Consider the following 19,598-nt stretch of genomic DNA (forward strand, 5'->3'; position numbering starts at 1 on the left):
AGGGTTGAGACCTTAGCCACTTAACAGGAACTCAGTATTTTAGGTATTTTTGGTTTTTTTGTTTTCTTTACTGAAACAGCCATGTTGTTTTTTTAAAAAAGAGGCTGCTAGCCATAGGCACAAACTACTTTTCACATTTTTTTTTATGTATGTATGTATGTTGATGTTTTATGTTGACACTAAACTGTTGACATATGTGACATAGGCAAAACTACTAATAACTACTTCAAGAGGCAAAGAATTGTGTATATGTTCTGCTCCATAAATGACAGCAATAACTCTATAGTGCCAGAACATGCTATTCCTCATAAGTCAAACAAACAGTCCTTAAAAAGGATGTCAATTTTGTCTCAAAGCACTTTATCATGTTAAAATTTTACTAGAATGAAAAATTCACTCTAAATATTTGCTCATTCTTACATTCACAGAAATCCCACTGAGGTCAATGGGCTCTGGTATGCATGCTTCAAAACAGACTGTGGACCTTGGTTTTATCCTTACTAACCACAACTTTTTATTCTTTTTTTAAGTTAAGCTGTGAGAGTAAACTTTCATCCAATAGTATAACTGCCTGTTTTAACCTCTGTGTCACTAACATGCCCAACATTCCTGCCATAATTTGCTAATATATTCCACATTAGCACAAACAGTACCAGTATCATGGGCTAGAGCTGATGGAGCTGAAAAGCAACTAAATAAACATCAGTATATGTTATTAAAGGTTGACTGAAAACTAATGTGTGGTCTACAAGAAATGCTTTGAAGACTAGCCCCAATTTTTCCTTTTCACTTTAAACATTACTTTTAAATCAGGAATGCTACACACATGCAGAACAAAATTTATTTTCTATTCTAGTTACCTCAGTGGAAGAAGTTAACAGCAGTGATTTTTACAAAAGGAGTTAGCTTACATAAATCTTAAAGAGAGTACAACAATGACAGCTGGTTTCTTTTATATTATGAATGCTCAGACTACTAAGATATTTGAGCCAACATAGATGCCAAATGCTATCATTTGCCCATAACATTCCAGAGCTGGAAGTGAGTGAGAAGGGGGACAACAATAAAAAGATGACCAGATAACTCTTTTACTGTCTTTGAACAACTAAGGAGCTGAAGGACAGAAATACATTTACACGTTCAAACCCGTCCCTTATAAAGGTGATTTATGTTTATTAACAACTTGACACTGACAATCCTGATATACCCCATTGTAAGCACATATTGAGAGAAATATAATTCTCAGTGTCAAACAGGTAATTACTGTTCAAAGAAATTAAAATATTTAATTGCTTATAGGTAGTAAGAAACAATACACAGTAAACAACAAGGACAAAGTAGATTGAGTGTATATATTGGGATTTAAGAAAATACCTGATTAAATTATACCACATTAGGTACAATGATACATTGCATAATCCTTCCATTTTTCTTTGCTATTGTTAGTACTTCCCAATATTTGTAAATTGGTGCCTTAGCTTCTAGTACTGTACATATCCACATCCTCTGGGCTAGACTGACCATGGTCCATAAGCCTGGGGTCAAACTTAAATTTTGCTGTCTTCGCTACATCTGTTAAAGATATTAAAATGAAATAAAATTATAATAAAGGCATAAAAACTTTTTTTTAAAAAAAATGCTTATTCAGAAGTTATACATACTGATAGTGTGAACATTCAAGCATTATAATAAAGTGCTCTACAGTTATAAATTAATTGTAAATTACATTGGTGGGAATAATGCAGGCAAGTTGTTGCCGCGCAACGAAAAATCACAGGAAGTAATAGAAACATTTGAAAGATCTCCAATATCTGACAAACTCATCACTAAATTGTTTTCATAATTACAAAGTAATCTATTAAAAGCCTGATGATGGCATGCCCTGAGCACTGGCACAAGAGAAAAGAGGGTAGTGTGTAAGGCTCTCCTTTACACCATACTGCTGCTTTCTGGGGCAGCAGGCTCTGCAGAGCTGCTACATCCCGCCCTCCTGCAGATGGGAAGTAATGAATGAGACAAATTGAGAAGCAGACAGAACCTTGACTCTCCCTCCAGGAGCACACTGTGCAGAGTATGTAGTAACAGGATCAGTTTAGTACTTTTCCAGAGCAATGGGGAGACTGAGAAGCAGATAGTGACTCAGTCACTATCTCCCTCACAGCTGGTCCAGGGGGCAAGCTGAACAACTCACTGCACCATACTATGAGCTAGATCACAGACGGATTATCTAGGCCTAAATTAGTGCAAATAAATTCACACAATTTGACTTTATTGGTGATTTTGTAAGTTTATTAAAATGTAGAGGCAACACACACAGTGCAGGGAAGAGAGGCAAAGGGAATGCCTTGTACGAAGTGACTCTCCCAAACAACGTGTAGAGTTTATGAAATGTGAACCCCATCCAGCCCATCTGAGCCAAAAAGATAGAAATCTATTGGCTCCACTGGGGAAACGGAATGGCTTCCACCTGGAAATGTGGTGACAAACAGGAAAATCTTTACTTTACCTTTCAACTTGTATAAGTATATATGTTTAATATGAAAGAAAGAGTGAGAGCCGAAGGGACTGAAAAAGTTATGTATCAAGAGACCCAATAATTCTACAAACTGAAAAAGGGAAAATAAAGGAGCAACTCGGGATTAAAAAAAGGATTCATATGTTAAAGGTCGTATAGCGGGACATGTCACCCAGGGACCTCCTAGTGCCAACTCAAAAGAGGGCATGGGGTGCACAGGATTACAGGGATCCCCTGGTCCCAAACTCTACATAACAGTTCATCAAAGGGAGTCATGTAAAGTCTCTACTGAAAGCTTGTGTCACATTGACCACTGTAATCACTGTGGAACGTACGTACAGATAACATGTAAGGAGTTATGTATATATACACACAAAGTTATGGTCTGTGAGTTGGAGCTGGTCACCAGAAGGTGTTAAATAAGTTTTTTTCAGGCAGAGATGCTTATCTACCTGTCCGACTTTATAGGAGCGAGTATTGTATACTTCACAATGAAAGCCGATTTAGTCTGATCAAGAGATGAAAAGTCTCCAGGGGCGATTCTAGACAGGAAAAAAATAAGCAGCAGAGGCTACCATGTTTACAAGTGAAGACAATGGATCATGGGACATGTCTGGGATGCAGAGGTACACCCTGTTATGCTTCACCTAGACTGACAGTGTATTTGGTTCATGAGAAAAGGATCACAATCAAGTCTGGCTGAAAAATGCTGGAAAGACTTTTGGGTGAGCTAAACTGGATTTGACAAGGTTTTTTTTTTTTTTTTGTTAATTAAATCTAGGCTCTAGACTGCATGTCAGGATTTTGTTTTATATGTAACCATTTTTCTCCAATATTTCTACTTGCTATCACTTGAACCTTTGCTCTTTGTTAAATAAACATCTTGTTTTTACCATAAACATATCTAAGTGCTGTGTGTTAAGCGGAGCTCTGATAAGGTATAACTGGTAAGCTGGCTGTACTGTTCCTTTGTGAGCAGAGGATCAGTGAATTCTGTAAGTATCCACTGGGCCAGGGAATGGGTACTTCAGGGAGATGCTTGGAGGACTCAGAGATTGGAGCGTGCCCATCATTAAGCTGTAAAGAAAGAGCGGGGCCTGCAGAGGCCTGGAAGGCAGTGCTTGTGGTGCTAGAGGCTGAACCACAGGAGTCACAGACCAGCATTCCTCACAGTGAGGACAGGTGATAGCAAGGTGCCTCAATATCATGGGTATCCCTGGGAATTGTAATGAGGATGAAAACAAACAACAATACATTTTAATAGCAAGCCCCTAACGTGCTATGTTTGGTTATATAAAAACAGATATGCATGCTTAAAAGGTGATAGGAGGATATTGGAAGAACTTAATATTTTCAAATTAAAATTCACGTTATCAGTGGTAGGGAAAGCTCTGTTTTACTAGATAAGGCCAATACCACTTTTCTTGATTACTAGGGAAATGATTATTACTGACAGAAGGACATGATAATTTCACTTAAATGTCACTATATGGATTGAGTTGTTAATTATGAACACATTCAAGGATTTTTCACTATCAGCATGCCATGCAATGGATCCCTTATTGATTACTTAAGATGCATAAAAAGCAACATAGTTAAGAACTAGTGAAAATCAAATACAATGCTTCACATATAAATTGTGTGTGCTTCGTCAATGCCCTAGGGTAGTAGCTCTCAAACCTGTGGCCCCTAGATGGATGGCTGATCACCTGGTGCTGGATCTCCTCTTTTGTTTCCAGCTGTTTTTACAGATACCTAGATATTTCACTACAAGAGAGACAGGATGCCTGTAAAAGCCACTGGAAACAAGGAGAAGCCACACTAGTTGCCTTCACAAGTAAGCTGACGTGAGGAAACAGATGTTACCTTCAAGCAATATTATCTTTTTACAAAAGCAAATGCTGAAATTTCCATAGAGAAGATGTGCAACTGACAGAAAGAAGGGTCCACATGATTAAGAATGGGAAGTGGTCCACAATACATATTCTTTACTGAGGTGTGGTCCACATTGTAGGACCTATCATCTCTTTGGGCTCTTGATATAGCATACTAAATTTTATGGAGTTTACCACATTAGAAAGCTAAATTTGACAGGCCTGCTAGAGTTGCTTTTAAAAAAAAGAATAATGAAAATAACATTAAATAATTCACAATTCACTGCAGTTGATGCTAATTTGAGTTTCGTACCTGAAATGACATTTGGCACTTTTATTTCTGCAGGCAAAGGCACCGGATCTTTTGAACTCTGAATCTTCATTACAGGAGAATCTGTTACAGCAAGTGGTTTTGACTTAACCTCAGAATCAGGAGTTGTTTTTTTAATCTCTGCACTTTTATCCTCTCCCACAGCTGGTTCTGGAACTTGTTGCACATGTGAACCAGGCTAAATTGCAAATGAACCAAACAAACAAAACAGAACAATATTTAGGTGTATGTTTATTATATTGTTGATAAAGGAAATTACAAAAGAACTGTCACATTTTAATAAATTATTTCCAGATATGCATTCTGTGTGTACAAACTTTCATACCAGATACACAGAAATATGCCAAAAGAAATTAGTTTACTATATGCCTCAATTCACTTCATGTTAGATTCAAATAATTGACAATATTCCCTGATGATGTTGAGGTTGTTTGCATAAAATAGGCACCACAATAAGGGGACAGAAGATGCATTTCTGAATACTATCAAGATACAAGGAACTTCAGTTTGATGTCTGGAAGCTTGCTTAATGGTTAATGAATACTACTACTAAAAGACGGTTACTCACCTTTGTAACTGTTGTTCTTCGAGATGTGTTGCTCATATCCATTCCAGTTAGGTGTGCACGCACCGCGTGCACATTCGTCGGAAGACTTTTACTCTAGCAACACTCGGTGGGTCGGCTGGGTGCCCCCTGGAGTGACGCCGCCATGGCGCCGGATATATACCCCTGCCGACCCAACCACCCCTCAGTTCCTTCTTACCAGCTACTCCGACAGTGGGGAAGGAGAGCGGGTTTGGAATGGATACGAGCAACACATCTCAAAGAACAACAGTTACAAAGGTGAGTAACTGTCTTTTCTTCTTCAAGTGATTGCTCATATCCATTCCAGTTAGGTGATTCCCAACACTTACCTAGGCGATGGGGTCGGAGTGAGATGTGGGAGAGTGCAAAACTGCTGAGCCAAATGCTGCATCATCTCTAGACAGTTGAACCAGAGCATAATGTGAAGCAAAGGTGTGGACCGAGGACCAGGTAGCTGTGCGACATATTTCCTGGATGGTACGTGAGCCAGGAAGGCAGCAGATGAAGCCTGAGCCCTGGCAGAATGTGCGGTGAGATGGCCCGAGGGAACACGAGCCAAGTCATAGCAAGTGCGGACGCATGCTGTCACCGAAGAGGAGATCCTCTGGGAGGAGACAGGTAGGCCCTTCATTCAGTCTGCCACTCCAACAAAGAGTTGGGGCAATTTACGAAAGGGCTTCGTCCGTTCGATATAAAATGCAAGAGTCCTACGGACATCTAGGGAGTGCAATTGTTGTTCCCATCATGATGAGTGCAGCTTTGGGAAGAAGACCGGAAGGAAGATGTCCTGATTGGTATGAAAGGCCGATACCACTTTAGGGAGGAATGCTGGGTGTGGTCGCAACTGCACCTTGTCCTTGTGAAAGACTGTATACAGTGGGTCCACCGTGAGCGCCTGAAGCTCAGAGACTCATCTGGCCGATGTAATGGCTACAAGGAAAACTATGTCCAGGACAAGTATAGCAGCAAGTTTCCAACGGCTCAAATGTTGGAGACATAAGTCTGGTTAAGACTAGGTTGAGGTCCCAGATAGGCACAGGGCGGCGTACTTGGGGGTACAGGCGTTCCAAGCCCTTAAGGAACCTGGAAACCATAGGGTGTGAAAACACGGAGCGGCCACTTTCTGCTGGGTGGAAGGTAGAAATGGCCACCAAGTGCACCCTCAAGGTTGATACCGCTAGACCTTGCTGTTTGAGAGACCAGAGGTAGTCCAGGATGGTGGGGATCGAGACATTTTGCGTTTCGCACCAGCAGGAGAAACGCTTCCACTTGGCCAGATATGAAGACCGAGTGGAAGGTTTTCTGCTACCCAGGAGTACTTGTTGCACTGGGGCAGAGCAACATAACTCTGACTGAGTTAACCACACAGGAGCCATGCCGTGAGGTGAAGGGACTGCAGGTCTGGGTGGTGAAGCCTGCCGTGGTCTTGAGTTATGAGGTCTGGATGATGATGCAAAGTGATTGGGTTGGCTATCGACAGGTCGAGCAACATGGTGTACCAGTGTTGCCTGGGCCACGCAGGGGCGATCATAATCAGGTGAGCTCTGTCCCTGCGGAGCTTTAGTAGGACCTTGCGAACCAACGGGAATGGTGGAAAGGCGTAAAGTAGATGGCTCTTCCACGGAATCAGGAAGGCGTCCGAGATCGAACCCCAGGAGAGACTCTGGAAGGAGCAGTACCTCTGGCATTTCCTGTTCTCGCTGGAAGCGAAGAGGTCTATGTGGGGAAATCCCCACTTCTGGAAGACAGAATGTATAATGTTTGGACGAATCGACCACTCATGAAACAGGAAGGATCTGCTTGGTTGATCTGCCAGAGTGTTCCGAACTCCTGGGAGAAAGGACGCTACCAGGTCTATCAAGCGGGCTATGCAAAAGTCCCATAGTTGAATCCCCTCCCGACAAAGGGGGGAGGATCGTGTCCCTCCCTGCTTGTTTATGTAGTATATGGCTGTTGTGTTGTCTGTAAACGGACACAACGGCCCTGTAGGTGTTGCTGGAACGCCTGGCACGCCAGGCGGACTGCTCTTAGTTCTTGGACATTTATATGTAACGCCAGCTCCTGAGACGACCAAAAGCCTTGAGTGCAAAGATGTCTGAGGTGAGCACCCCAGCCGAGAGATGACACGTCCGTCATCAGGGACATGGTGGGCTGTGGCGGATGGAACGACAGTCCTGCACACACCAGGGAGGGCGTCAGCCACCAGTCGAGGGAACCTAGGATGCTCGGGGGAATGGTGACTACTATGTCTACGGCGTCCTTGGCTGGGCGGTAAACCGAGGCGAGCCAAGTTTGAAGGGGACGCAGACATAGTCTGGCGTGCTTGGTCACGAATGTGCAGGCAGCCATGTTACCGAGGAGGCTGAGACAAGTGCGAGCCGAAGTTGTCAGGAAGTTTTGAAGGCTTTGTATAATTGATACTATTGCCTGAAATTGGGATTGTGGTAAACTGGCCCTTGCGAGACTGGAGTCCAGGATGGCCCCAATGAACTCTATTCTTTGCGTGGGCACTAGAGTAGATTTCTCGAGGTTGACCATCAGGCCTAGTCGCATGAAGAGGTCCTCGACGACGCCCACATGACTGGTGACTTGGGCCTCGGAGGTCCCCTGAATGAGCCAATCGTCGAGGTACGGGAAGACATGTATTCGACAACGACAGAGGGAGGCAGCGACTACAGCCATGCACTTCGTGAATACCTGAGGGGCTGTAGAGAGGCCAAACGGAAGGATCGTAAACTGAAAATGCTGATGGTTGACCACAAACCGGAGGTACTGTCTGTGCACAGGGTAAATGGCAATGTGGAAATATGTGTCCTTCATGTTGAGGGCGGCATACCAGTCTCCGGGATCCAAAGATGGGATGACTGTCCCCAGGGATACCATGCGGAACTTCAACTTTTTCATGAACTTGTTCAGTCCTCGCAGGTCTAGCAAAGGCCTGAGGCCTCAGAACCCCTTGCTCCTTAAGTCCTTCGGTACCTCCTCTATAGCTCCCATAGCAAGGAGTGTCCGTACCTCTTGCAAGAGGAATTGCTCGTGAGAGGGGTCCCTGAAGAGGGACGAGGAGGGGGTTGGGAGGGAGGGAGTGAAATAAACTGGAGGTGGTATCCAAATTCTACCATGCGTAGGACCCAACGATCCAAGGTTAATTGGGTCCACGCAGGGAGGAAAGGGGAAAGGCGGTTGTAAAACTGAAAAGGATCCTGGGAGACAACTGGTACACCGCCCTCGGGCGCACCTTCAAAAGCTCGGTTTGGATCCCATCATTGACTTGGAGGGACCATTATTCTGACCCCCTTGAGGCCCAGACTGTCGTCTGCGGTTGCCTTGACCTCGCCTCCTGCCGAAGTCCTGTCTTGGTCTAAGCGAGGGGTAAGGGCGTTGAGGTTGGGTGTGGAAGGATCTTCATTGAGTCTGTGGTGTATGTATCCCAAGTGAACGCATAGTCACCCGATTATCTTTCAGACTCTGTAGTCTAGGGTCCGTCTTCTCGGAGAAAAGATCCTGGCCATCGAATGGCAAGTCTTGGATAGTGTGCTGAAGTTCAGGTGGCAGGCCTGACACCTGAAGCCATGATACATGCCTTATGGCGATTCCAGAGGCCACAGTTCTGGCTGCCGAATCAGCAGCGTCCAGCGAGGCCTGGAGAGAAGTTCTTGCCACCTTCTTTCCTTCCTTCAATAGTGCCTTAAATTCTTGGCGGAAGTCTTGCAGGAGCAGCTCTGTGAATTTCCCTACCGCCTCCCAGGTGTTGTAATTATACCTTCTAAGAAGGGCTTGCTGATTCCTCACCCTGAGTTGGAGGCCCCCAGCGGAGTAGATTTTACAGCCCAACAAATCCATGCGCCTAGCCTCCTTAGATTTTGGGGCAGGGGCTTGCTGGCCATGGCACTCCCGTTCATTTACGGACTGTACAACCAGTGAGCAGGGAGGAGAGTGCATGTATAAGTATTCGTACCCCTTAGAGAGCACCATGTACTTCCGTTCCAGTCCTCTGGCCGTGGGCAGAATAGATGCTGGGGATTGCCAGATAGTATCTGCCTTAGCTTGAATCGATTGAATGAACGGTAAGGCCATTCGAATTGGTGCATCCACCAACAGTATATCTACCATGGGGTCCTCAACCTCCGGAACCTCCTCCACCTGGAGGTTTATATTCAGGGCAACACACCTCAGGAGGTCCTGGTGTGCCCTGAGGTCAATTGGAGGGTGGCCCGACGACGATGTCCCTGCTACCGCTTCATCTGGGGAAGAGGAAGACGAAAGGTCCGGGACGAGTGGGTCCTGTATGGTCTCCTGATCATGGGGGACGTCAGGGACCGGTGGGACCTGAGGGTCCGGTGCGTGGATGGAAGCTTCTTCCATACCCGCAGGAGTGGGGCGGCTGACAGTGGCCTCTGGCACCCAGTGTTCCAATGGAATGGAGCGTGATGTCACTGCGGGTTCACCTTGGGCTTGGTGATATGCCCAAGGTGTCCAGAAGGACCACTGATGAGGTCCCTGGTCTGGGCCGTGGGTCTCTTGGAAGACTCGGCTGTGAGTATCCGAATCACGGTCATGTGCGTAGGAGGCACTGTCCGCGTGTAATGATACTGATGTATGGTGAGACGGCCACGGAGGAGCTGAAACCACTTGGGAAGGGTCTCTGCGTCTGGTTGATCCGTCTTCTCCATGCGGCACCGGAGAATGGTACCAGGCGTCATACCAGTACCGGGAATGAGACCGGGACCTGTGACCGGAGTGGTGCCGGGAGGTTGACCGGGACTTCGAAGCTCTACGTCGAGAGCGGCTGCGAGAGGTGCGGTGCTGTGAACAGTGCCGGGAGCTGGATCGGTGCCGAGAGTATCGAGTTGGCGAGCGCAATCTCAAACGGTGCCGCGAGTACGACCGGTACTGAGATGGAGAGCGGTACCGGGACTGCGAGTGGCGTCGGGACCGAGATCGGTGACGGGACCAAGAACGCCAGCGGGACCTCGATCGTGTCGGGTACCTTTCAGCGGTGCCGAGCGAGGATGGTCTCAGTAGGGCAGGCTTGCCTACTGATTGGATAACCCGCACCGGCGATGCCGGGGATTGAGGCAGCGCAGGGTCTGTCAGGGCAATCAGCTCCCTTGCTGTAGAGAATGTCTCCGGCATGGAGGGAACAATAAGCTCAACTACGGCATGTGCCGGGGAGCTGTCAAGCACCGGAATCGATGGCTCTTGTGAGGCCGGAATCAACGGCACTGAAGTTGTCGGTGCCGCAGCAGCTGTCGGTGCCGGGCAGTCCAACTTAGGCGGGTGCTCTGACTGCGACGTAGGCACAGGCGTCGCAGGAGTCTTGTGCCTCTTGACCCGCGGGGAGAGAGCACGGTGCCGGGCAGGCTTCTGGGCCGGCGACGGTTGGTGCCGAGGGGCCTTCGCGGTGCCGATGCGCTCCAGTGCTGAAGATGCACTTCTCCCCGGCGTGGACTGTCCGGCACTCGGTGCTGAGGGCGGAGGAGTAAGGGCTGTCTCCATCAAGAGCTGTTTGAGATGAAAGGCCCGCTCCTTTTTCGTCCGCGGCTTGAAGGCCTTGCAGATGCGGCACTTATCTGTGAGGTGGGATTCCCCCAGGCACTTAAGGCAGGAGTCGTGAGGATTGCCTGTCGGCATCGGCTTGCGACAAGCCGAGCAGGGTTTGAAACCCGGTGAACCAAGCATGGGCCCCGGGTGAGGGGAAAGGGCTAATCCCCAACCCCTCTTAACTACATACAATAACTACGTTAAAGAACTAATAAAGCTAAGTAGAAATACAGAAAATTGAATTATATACACAATAACGATTGAAGAACTACGAGAAGCTAGGGAGGTGGAGATCAGCTAAGCTGAGCGGGCGGTAAGAAGGAACTGAGGGGCGGTTGGGTCGGCAGGGGTATATATCCGGCACCATGGCGGCGCCACTCCAGGGGGCACCCAGCCTACCCACCAAGTGTTGCTAGGGTAAAAATCTTCCAACAAATGTGCACGCAGCGCGCGCACACCTAACTGGAATGGATATGAGCAATCACTCGAAGAAGAACTTTTGATAGACTGCTTTTCATCCAAGATACTCAAAAGACTTCACAAAGAAGGGGACAGGTCATTATCCCCTTTTACAGATGGAGAAACTGAAGCACAGAACAAGATCAAAGCAACTGGTGAATTTACAGGAGAATGCCAGAGTCTGAATTAAGAGACTTGGAGTTTGAATTATCACTAACCACTTAGATCAAGATAACTAACAAACCTCTTGCAGATCATTCTTGATTAGTGATGAGCAACTGTTCAGTTTAGGGGCAGGTCTACGCTATGGCAGGGATCGACAGTCTGAGATCGATCCACCAGCGGTCGATTTAGCGGGTCTAGTAAAGACCCGCCAAATTGACTGTAGATCGCTCTCCAGTCAACCCCAGTACTCTACCCTCGATAAGAAGAGTAAAGTAAGTCAACAGGAGATTTTCTCCCGTCGACCCCCCGCGGTGTAGACCTGGTGGTAACTCAACCTAAGATAAGTCAACTCCAGCTACGTTATTCACATAGCTGGAGTTGCATAGCATAGGTTGACTTACTGCAATAGTGTAGATATAGCCTAGGAAACAACAGACTTTATTTAGCAAAACTCTGACAGTTTATAATTCTTCTTACCATAACAGTTCTTATTTCCCTAACAGTTTCTCATGATTCAACTGAAAGAAAATATGCTTCAGTCAGAATTCTGTTCATGGTTGTCAATGGAAATAAAACTGAGGATTAACAAAAATGTAAAAATTATATCAGTGTTTTAATAGCTATATCAAAATATTTGTTTGCTGGAGTAAACCAAAATATTTAATTTCTAATCGATTAAACATTAAACTGTATTTCCATATATAGTGCTTCGACGCCTCATGCAAGTTGTAGTTTGGGCATTTTGTGCACTTACTTTCTCCTACTGACCTGGGTCTCTAACCACCTGAAGAAGTGGGTTTGTTTTTGTGAATACAGACTAACACGGCCACCCCTCTGATACTTGTAAACCAGACTACATCTCCCATGATGCAGTGTGGTCTCCTCCTCTGATTGAGCCGTGTAGTGCATCAGCGGAAATGTAGTCTGGCCAGTGAGCTGGGTGCACTGCAGTAAATGGAGCATGAGATGTCCAAATCTATAAGTTTCTTGTGTCTGTGTTCTCATAGGGAAATGCAGTTTCACGTTGAACTGATTCAAAATGTTTTGTTTCTATCAAAAATGCTGAAATGAAATATTTCACCATTTCTGAATCAAAAATTTGTTTTGAACTTTCCATTTGTGAAAAATATTGCTTTCAACTTTTCATCCAAATTTGGGATTTTTTCTTTTTTTTTTTTTTAAATGTTGAAATATCAGCATTTCCCTCAGGCTAGAAATTCCAATATTTGCTCAGATGTAATTATTTATTAATATTCAGATATACAGCTACATTCTCAAAAGATTTTTTAAACTGTAAACTGGCATTCAGAACATTCATGTTTCCAAACTAGAGTAAGTCAAATTCACGAATACCTGGAATCATCAGAACCAATGGAAAATCTGCATTTTTTATTCACTAAAATGAAATGTCCTATTTACACTTTTTAATCACAATAAAATAGGTATGTTCTGGCCAGCTGCCACTGGATAGGCATCCACATGCTAAAAAGCATCACATTTTTCATACATTAGCGATATCAACAGAGGTGCCAAGGACTTATCCTGCAACCAATTACATGTGTTCTTAACTACGTTACCATGAGTAGTCCTACTGAAATCAATGAAGCCACTCATAGATAGAAAAGATAAGCATGTCTAAGTGTTTGCAGGTCCATGGCCTGAATAAGGAAAATGAACTCTCTTCTTATGGTTGCATCTCCAGATCAATGAGGCCTATTAAAAAGGCAGTGGAGGGAAGCTCACCTAGCTGTTGTGCATGCTGAATATGTTGTATAAGTAAACAGATCTCAAGGTCTATCAATCTGCGATTTGTCACAAACACTATTCAAACAATTAAAAAAAACACTTCTACTGTAAGCTCTTTGGGGCAGGGACTGTGTTTTTGTTGTGTTTGCACAGCACCTAGCTCAATGGAATCCTGGTCCAGGACTGGGACTCCTAGGTGCTACAATAATACAAACAACAAACAACAACAGCAATAAAATGAGGACCTTTGTGCCTCATAACACACTTCATTGTGATATTAAATAGTATCAAACACACGTATCTTTTTGCTTAAATTTGCATTTCAGAAATCAATCCAAGGTATTGAACTGAATGACTAACTGATCATTCTTTGGAAAAACCTACCTTGGTATCTTCTTTCTGTGTGAGTAGTACTTCTTTCATAGAGGAGTTTTTTGTCCATAGTGATCCTACTGCTTCATAGGTTTGATGGCTTGCATCATATACTTTTTTCCCTGTTATCTAATTTAATTAGTTAAAATGTATTATTTTAACAAGAAGCTTTAAAAATGGTAGGGTTCACAGAACATTTTAAGTAAAGCAAATATTCTCCTTTAATAAACTGTATAGCTCCAATACTGGAAGACAGAAAATCCATATTTCACAAATTTGATGCATCTCCCCACACTCTCAATCTTATATTATAAATCATGTTTAAATTGTTATGGAAATCGGTTGCAGTGCATTAATTTACACAAAATGGATTTAAAACTTAACCAGGGAATAGCGGTTTGAATAAATGAATGCACTGGAGGTTGGAACAGCAAGAAAAGTTAGACATATCATACGTATGTTACAAACTTGAAACAAAAACATGACTAATTTTAGCTAGATTCTTTTCATTCATGCAAAGACAATCATAGCAAAATGTGTGCCCGGTTAAAACAAATCCCATGGTGAGGAAAGATACAACCAAGAAATAAAAGGACCTGACTGAAATTAACAAACAGTGCTGTTCTGCTTCACAAAGCTCTGAATTTGTAAATTCTTATTCAGCCTGTAATTATTCAAACTTTGTGAGGTTGCAGCAACATCTGTGGAGTGGCTCTGTAGATAGAATCCTCCTTGGCTGCAGCTTATTTCCTCATTCACAGAAAACTATGCACAAAGTTCTGGTACTATGGTTATGTATACACTGCCCTGCCATTCAGACTGTAAGAGTATAAATAGCAGTGTACACCAAAGTGCTGTGCTGAAACGCCCCCATATGGTCACTACGTGCGCAAACTGAAAGGTTCTTCATTTGCACTAACATAGTCTTGTCTAAAGAGGACTACATTTCTGTAAACTAGGAACATTTTAGTTCACACCTACAGCATCCACACAGGGGAATTACAGTGCACCACTTTGGTGCACACTGCTATTCATACCCTTGTAGCTAAACTGCGGGGCAGCATAGTTAAGCCCATAAAATCAACATTTTAAGTAGCTAGCCAACAAATAAACTTCAAGATGACAGTCACAAGAAAATAATGAGGGGGAATTCCCTGTTTCACATGGATCCAGCACTGGATGTACATTAAAAGAAAGAGCTTCAGAACTGCCACCTGTGTATCCATTCGGCAGTTTCTTGTACAGTATTATTTTAATGCATGAAAATGAGTAGCTGTTAAAAAATGCAATTTTCTGTTAATTAAAAATTTAACTGTATTGTATCTAACAGTGAAACTCTCCTTTCTCCAAGTAAGAATTAAATACAGAATATAGCACTGTATTGGTCAAGTAAATTCAACCATTTTATTCGTTTCTGATGGACAAGTAATTAACAACTGTGATGCATCACATACACACACACATATAGTGTATAAACTGATGCCAGCTCCATATCCTTGGAAATTAAATAAGGCAGATGTGTTGAAAATTTCAGTCTCACTCAGCTTAAATATTAAAAATTTTGATATTTTCACCCTATGAAAGAACAAAACAAAACTTACCTTAGCAAGTACTACTGACTGAGCTGGGTAACAAACGGACACAGCTAATGTGGTAAGTCCCAGCGGGTAAGCAATTTTCTTAATTCTAGAACCTATGTAAGCCAGACAAATAATTTAAACAGGTACTAGATACAAATGAAACATAGTATCGGATAGCTACATAATTTTAACCTCCGACTCTTGACAACTATCTAGATCAAATCTATCGCAGGTATGACTGGCATAGAGTTAGGGTCTGTATTCCAATGGATCAACTGATGTTTCAGTAAAATTTACTGAATTAAAAAAATGAGGATATATCTTCAATTATGAAATATTATTAAATCTTCTATATAACTTGTTCAAATTCCAATGTGTATTATCTTGCATTTATTAACAAGTTTCCTCTGCCATCATGCTACCCAACCGCCAGGCTCTCTCAGGCTTTTATGAATACTCACAACCTTCTGTGTTCCTAACTATCCTACATAATTTTGTGTTATATGTTAATTTTACCCACTTTTTCCAGATCACTAATGAATGTATTAAACATTTGTCCTATTATATATCTCTGATGCAATCTATTGTTAACACTGATCACTTATTCCTACTCTTTGTTTACAGTCTCTAAGCTAGTTTCTAATCCATGACAGTTCTTTCCTATCAGGACTGTTTAAGTTTACTTTAAGTTTCTTTGGCAACGGGTTTTTGAAAGCCCAAATAAATTGTATCTAGTAGTTCTCTTTTACCCACTATTTTGTTGACACACTTAAAATCTAGCAGACAACAGAAGGACATTTTCTTGAATAAACTGTGCTGTTTTGTCTGTATTATATTCACCTACTGGTAGATGTCATATAACTCTTTGTAAATATTGTTTCAAGCATTTTACCTGGTACTGAAGTAAAAGTCATTTGTCAGTTACACACTTCAACATCTGTTGTAAAAGTAAGTACTTGCTACTCTTCAGTGTATAGTACATTACATTAGTGAGGCTGCATATTTTTGCTAGCACCTTAACAATTTCAATTTACCCCTGGATCTACACTATCCAGTCCTGGTGATTTGTTGCCCTTTAAGGACTTGATCCTGCCAGCTGTTTCACGTGGACCGGGGTCAAAATTTATCAAATTGTTCCAGCACTTTTTCTTTTGACCCTTCCAACAATCACAGTGGCTCATTTTTAATTACCTATTGATTGTCATTCTATCATGTTTCAAAAATGCCCATTTTTTCAAGGTCATCTTCCATTGTCAAGCACTTTGGTTCACCAGTTTTTGCTTTTAACTTATACATATTTGATTCCTTTCTGGAATCCCTCCCTTAGATCTAGGCTGTCCTTTCCCCAATTCATCCTGTGGTTCTTAACCCATTTAAATCCTTCCTTCTAATTATACTACCATTGTATAATCCAAACTGTGGGGAAAGATTTAGATTTGGGGCTATTTAAAAATCCAAGGAAATAAAGACCATTTGCAAATGTGATGTTCCAATTATGCCCAGTATTCTCTTTCAATTGGTTGGGGGCTTTACCTAAAAATCACATTGCTGTAAACTTCCATAATTTAAATCATTATTTTCCCTGACATTTATTCTTATGAAAATTTCAGAAGGAAAGATTTGTAAATTCTACAGTAATATAATGAAATACAAGGCCTACAATATTATATCCTAATTTTACAAAAATTAAGTCTGGTGATTTTGAATATATATTTCATAATTTTATGAAAATTAAATACAATGATTTTTGAATACATCTCTTCTCTCAAGCACATCTCTGTTCCTGTGTCAGTGCACCCAATTCCCCACTGTCTTACACAGCTCCATTTCAACATTCCATGTCACAACTACCATCACTTTCGTCCAGGAGCACTGAGAGAGAGAGAGAGAGACACTCTTCAGTGTTCACTAGAAATACTCCTCAATTGGCCAGGAGGTTCACTGAGAGGTTTGAGGTGTTCCTTTCTCCAGGAAGACACCTACAACCTATACTGATCCTTTTAAGGAATGGGGAAGGTATTCTGTGATGCAGAGTGTATTGTACAGGAGTAATTTGGATAAGTTCCTCCTCAAACCCTATCCCTTTGCTGGCAGAATCTCGACAGAATCTTTTTCATGTGGCTCTAGATTTGCATACCTTTCCTCTGACTGTAGAAACTGTGAATATGACCATTTACACTGTGAGCTGATTTAAAATCAATCTAATAAATTACCAAAGAAAATTAAGGCATTTCTGATGGCACAATGGGGTCCTATAATTCTAATAAAATAATTCTTAAAATTATAGAATTACATATAAAATTGTTGTTTTAAATGAGTAAATTAAACAAAGCTGTAAAAGAAGAAAAGTCTGCTGGTATCACCTCTACATAGTATAATCATCTGAAATCTTGGTTTGTTTGTTTTTAAAACTATGTAACAACTGTTCACAAGTGTTCAAAAAGTTTTTACCAAAACTTAAGTCAAAAATTGCAGAAAGCATAAAATAGAGTATGTTAAATTAAAGATGTGTCATACAATTACCAGTCTGACAGCATTTGAAAACACACAAACAAACATACCTTTTCTTGCAAGAACTAAGCCAGCAAGACCTGAAATTGTAAGTACGGTAACTTTTGGAAGAAATTCTGGAGGCGGATTCTTCAGATAAACATATGTATCTATATATATATAAAAAAATCAAAACAACCATGGTATAATAACTGAAGATTAGTCAATTTTCTCTTTTTTTCTCTCTCCCATTTTAAGAGAGAGCAGTAAAGTCATGTCTATCAAAAGCTGAATGCTGAGGTAGGCCCCGTCTTACAAATGGATCCGCTACTGCGGATACCTGCATCCATGTCAAGCTCCACTGACTTATTTTGCAGGCAGACACATGGGAGTCAGCACTGCAGTATCAGGATTCTGATGTGTCATTCATAAAATATACATTTTACAAAGTTCACAATGATGCTCTTTAGATAGCCTTTTCTATTTACTAAAATGTTAGCACTTGTTCCTAATGCAAGTGACAGAGTTTTCAGTTTTCAATGCATGTCAAAAATGTATTTAAAAATTGGTGAAAGGAGATGCCACTATGCTGGTGTTTCTTGATTTTTTTACTACTACTAGTATATAGTGCTTTTCATCAGTAGATCTCGAAGTCTTTCACAATCTTTACTGTATTTATTCTCGCAATGCCCCTGTGACACACGGAAGTTTCATTATCCCCATTTTTATAGAACTGAAACACAGAGAAACTTGCCCAAGGTCACACAGAATGCTTGCAGTGGAGCAGGGAACTGAACCGTACTCATCTAAATCCTAGGCTAGTGCCCTAACCAATGGACCATCATTTGTTTCTTTTTAATGAAACTTATTTTCCACTGGTAATTTCAGAAAGGCACCTTTAATACAAAGAGTATTTTTATCTTCAATGCCAGAATTAGGACCAAACGGTGAAGTGTAAATGAGAACTGAAATAAGGAAGAAAGGGAAAGAAATTCTTCTCACTTATACAGCAGTTCTGTGTAGCCTCCTCCCTACTGCTTAGGGTTGCCAAGTGTCCGGTTTTCGATCAGAACGCCCACTCGAAAAGGGACCCTGGTAGCTCCAGTCAGCACCGCCGAGCAGGCCATTAGAAGTTTGGCTGGCAGTGCTGTAGGACTAAGGATACTAGTTTGTAGCTGTCCTGGCACCATGCTGCACCCTAGAAGTGGCCAGCAGGTCCGGCTCCTAAGTGGCTGGGCCATGGGGCTCCGTGTGGTGCCCTGGCCCTGAGCACTGGCTCCGCACTTCCATTGGCTGGGAACCAGTGCCAATGGGAGCTGGAGGGGAGGTGTCCGCAGACGAGAGCAGTGCATGGAGCCTCCTGCCGCCCCCCCACCCCCCGCCTAGGGGATGGATCTGCTGGCTGCTTCCGGGGCACAGCCCGGAGCCAGAACAGGCAGGGAGCCTGCCTTAGACCCACTGCGCCGCGGACCGGGAGCCACCTGAGGTAAGCCCACACCCCACCCTGAACCCCAACCCCCTGTCCCAGCCCTGGGCCTCCCCAAACCTGGAGCCCCCTCCTACACCCCAAACTCCTCATCCCTGGCCCCAGCCCAGAGCCCATACCCCCTCCCACACCCCAACCCCCAGCCTCCCTCCTTATTGCGAATCCCTCAGCACCACCCCCAGCCCCACTCTAGAGCCTGCATCTCCAGCCAGAGCCCTCATCCTGTCCCACACCCCAACTCGCTGCCCCTGCCTGCAGTCCCTCCCACACCATGAACCCCTCATTTCTGGGCCCAGTGCTGTAACAAGGGCGAGGCGAGTGAGGCACTTGCCTTGGGCAAGCAAAGCGGAGGGGCGTAGGTCTACCGTGATCGTCGATGCTTTGGCGGCAGCTCTACCGCCGCCGCTTCTTTGGCAGCAATTTGGTAGCGGGTCCCTGAGTCCCTCTTGG

The 19,598-nt window shown here is 43.3% G+C and overlaps 1 protein-coding gene across 3 annotated transcripts in view; it reads right to left on the bottom strand.

Annotated features, from left to right (window-relative positions):
* Positions 1–827: 827 nt before the first annotated feature.
* Positions 828–19,598, bottom strand: part of APOOL (apolipoprotein O like) — a 47,102-nt gene continuing 28,331 nt past the window's right edge. For 2 of the 3 annotated variants that reach the window (XM_032765476.2, XM_075068743.1), the window contains exons 5-9: positions 17,734–17,832; positions 15,194–15,285; positions 13,605–13,721; positions 4,703–4,898; positions 828–1,572 (exon numbers count right to left, since the gene is read on the bottom strand). In XM_032765476.2, coding sequence (XP_032621367.1) covers positions 1,475–1,572; positions 4,703–4,898; positions 13,605–13,721; positions 15,194–15,285; positions 17,734–17,832 — 602 coding nt within the window. In that variant the 3' untranslated portion in view covers positions 828–1,474. The remainder of the gene's footprint in view (positions 1,573–4,702; positions 4,899–13,604; positions 13,722–15,193; positions 15,286–17,733; positions 17,833–19,598) is intronic. The other variant, XM_032765477.2, reaches the window with a different exon arrangement.

The sequence above is a fragment of the Chelonoidis abingdonii genome, chromosome 8 (assembly GCF_003597395.2).
Source record: "Chelonoidis abingdonii isolate Lonesome George chromosome 8, CheloAbing_2.0, whole genome shotgun sequence".
In the NCBI taxonomy this organism is placed as follows: domain Eukaryota; kingdom Metazoa; phylum Chordata; order Testudines; family Testudinidae; genus Chelonoidis; species Chelonoidis abingdonii.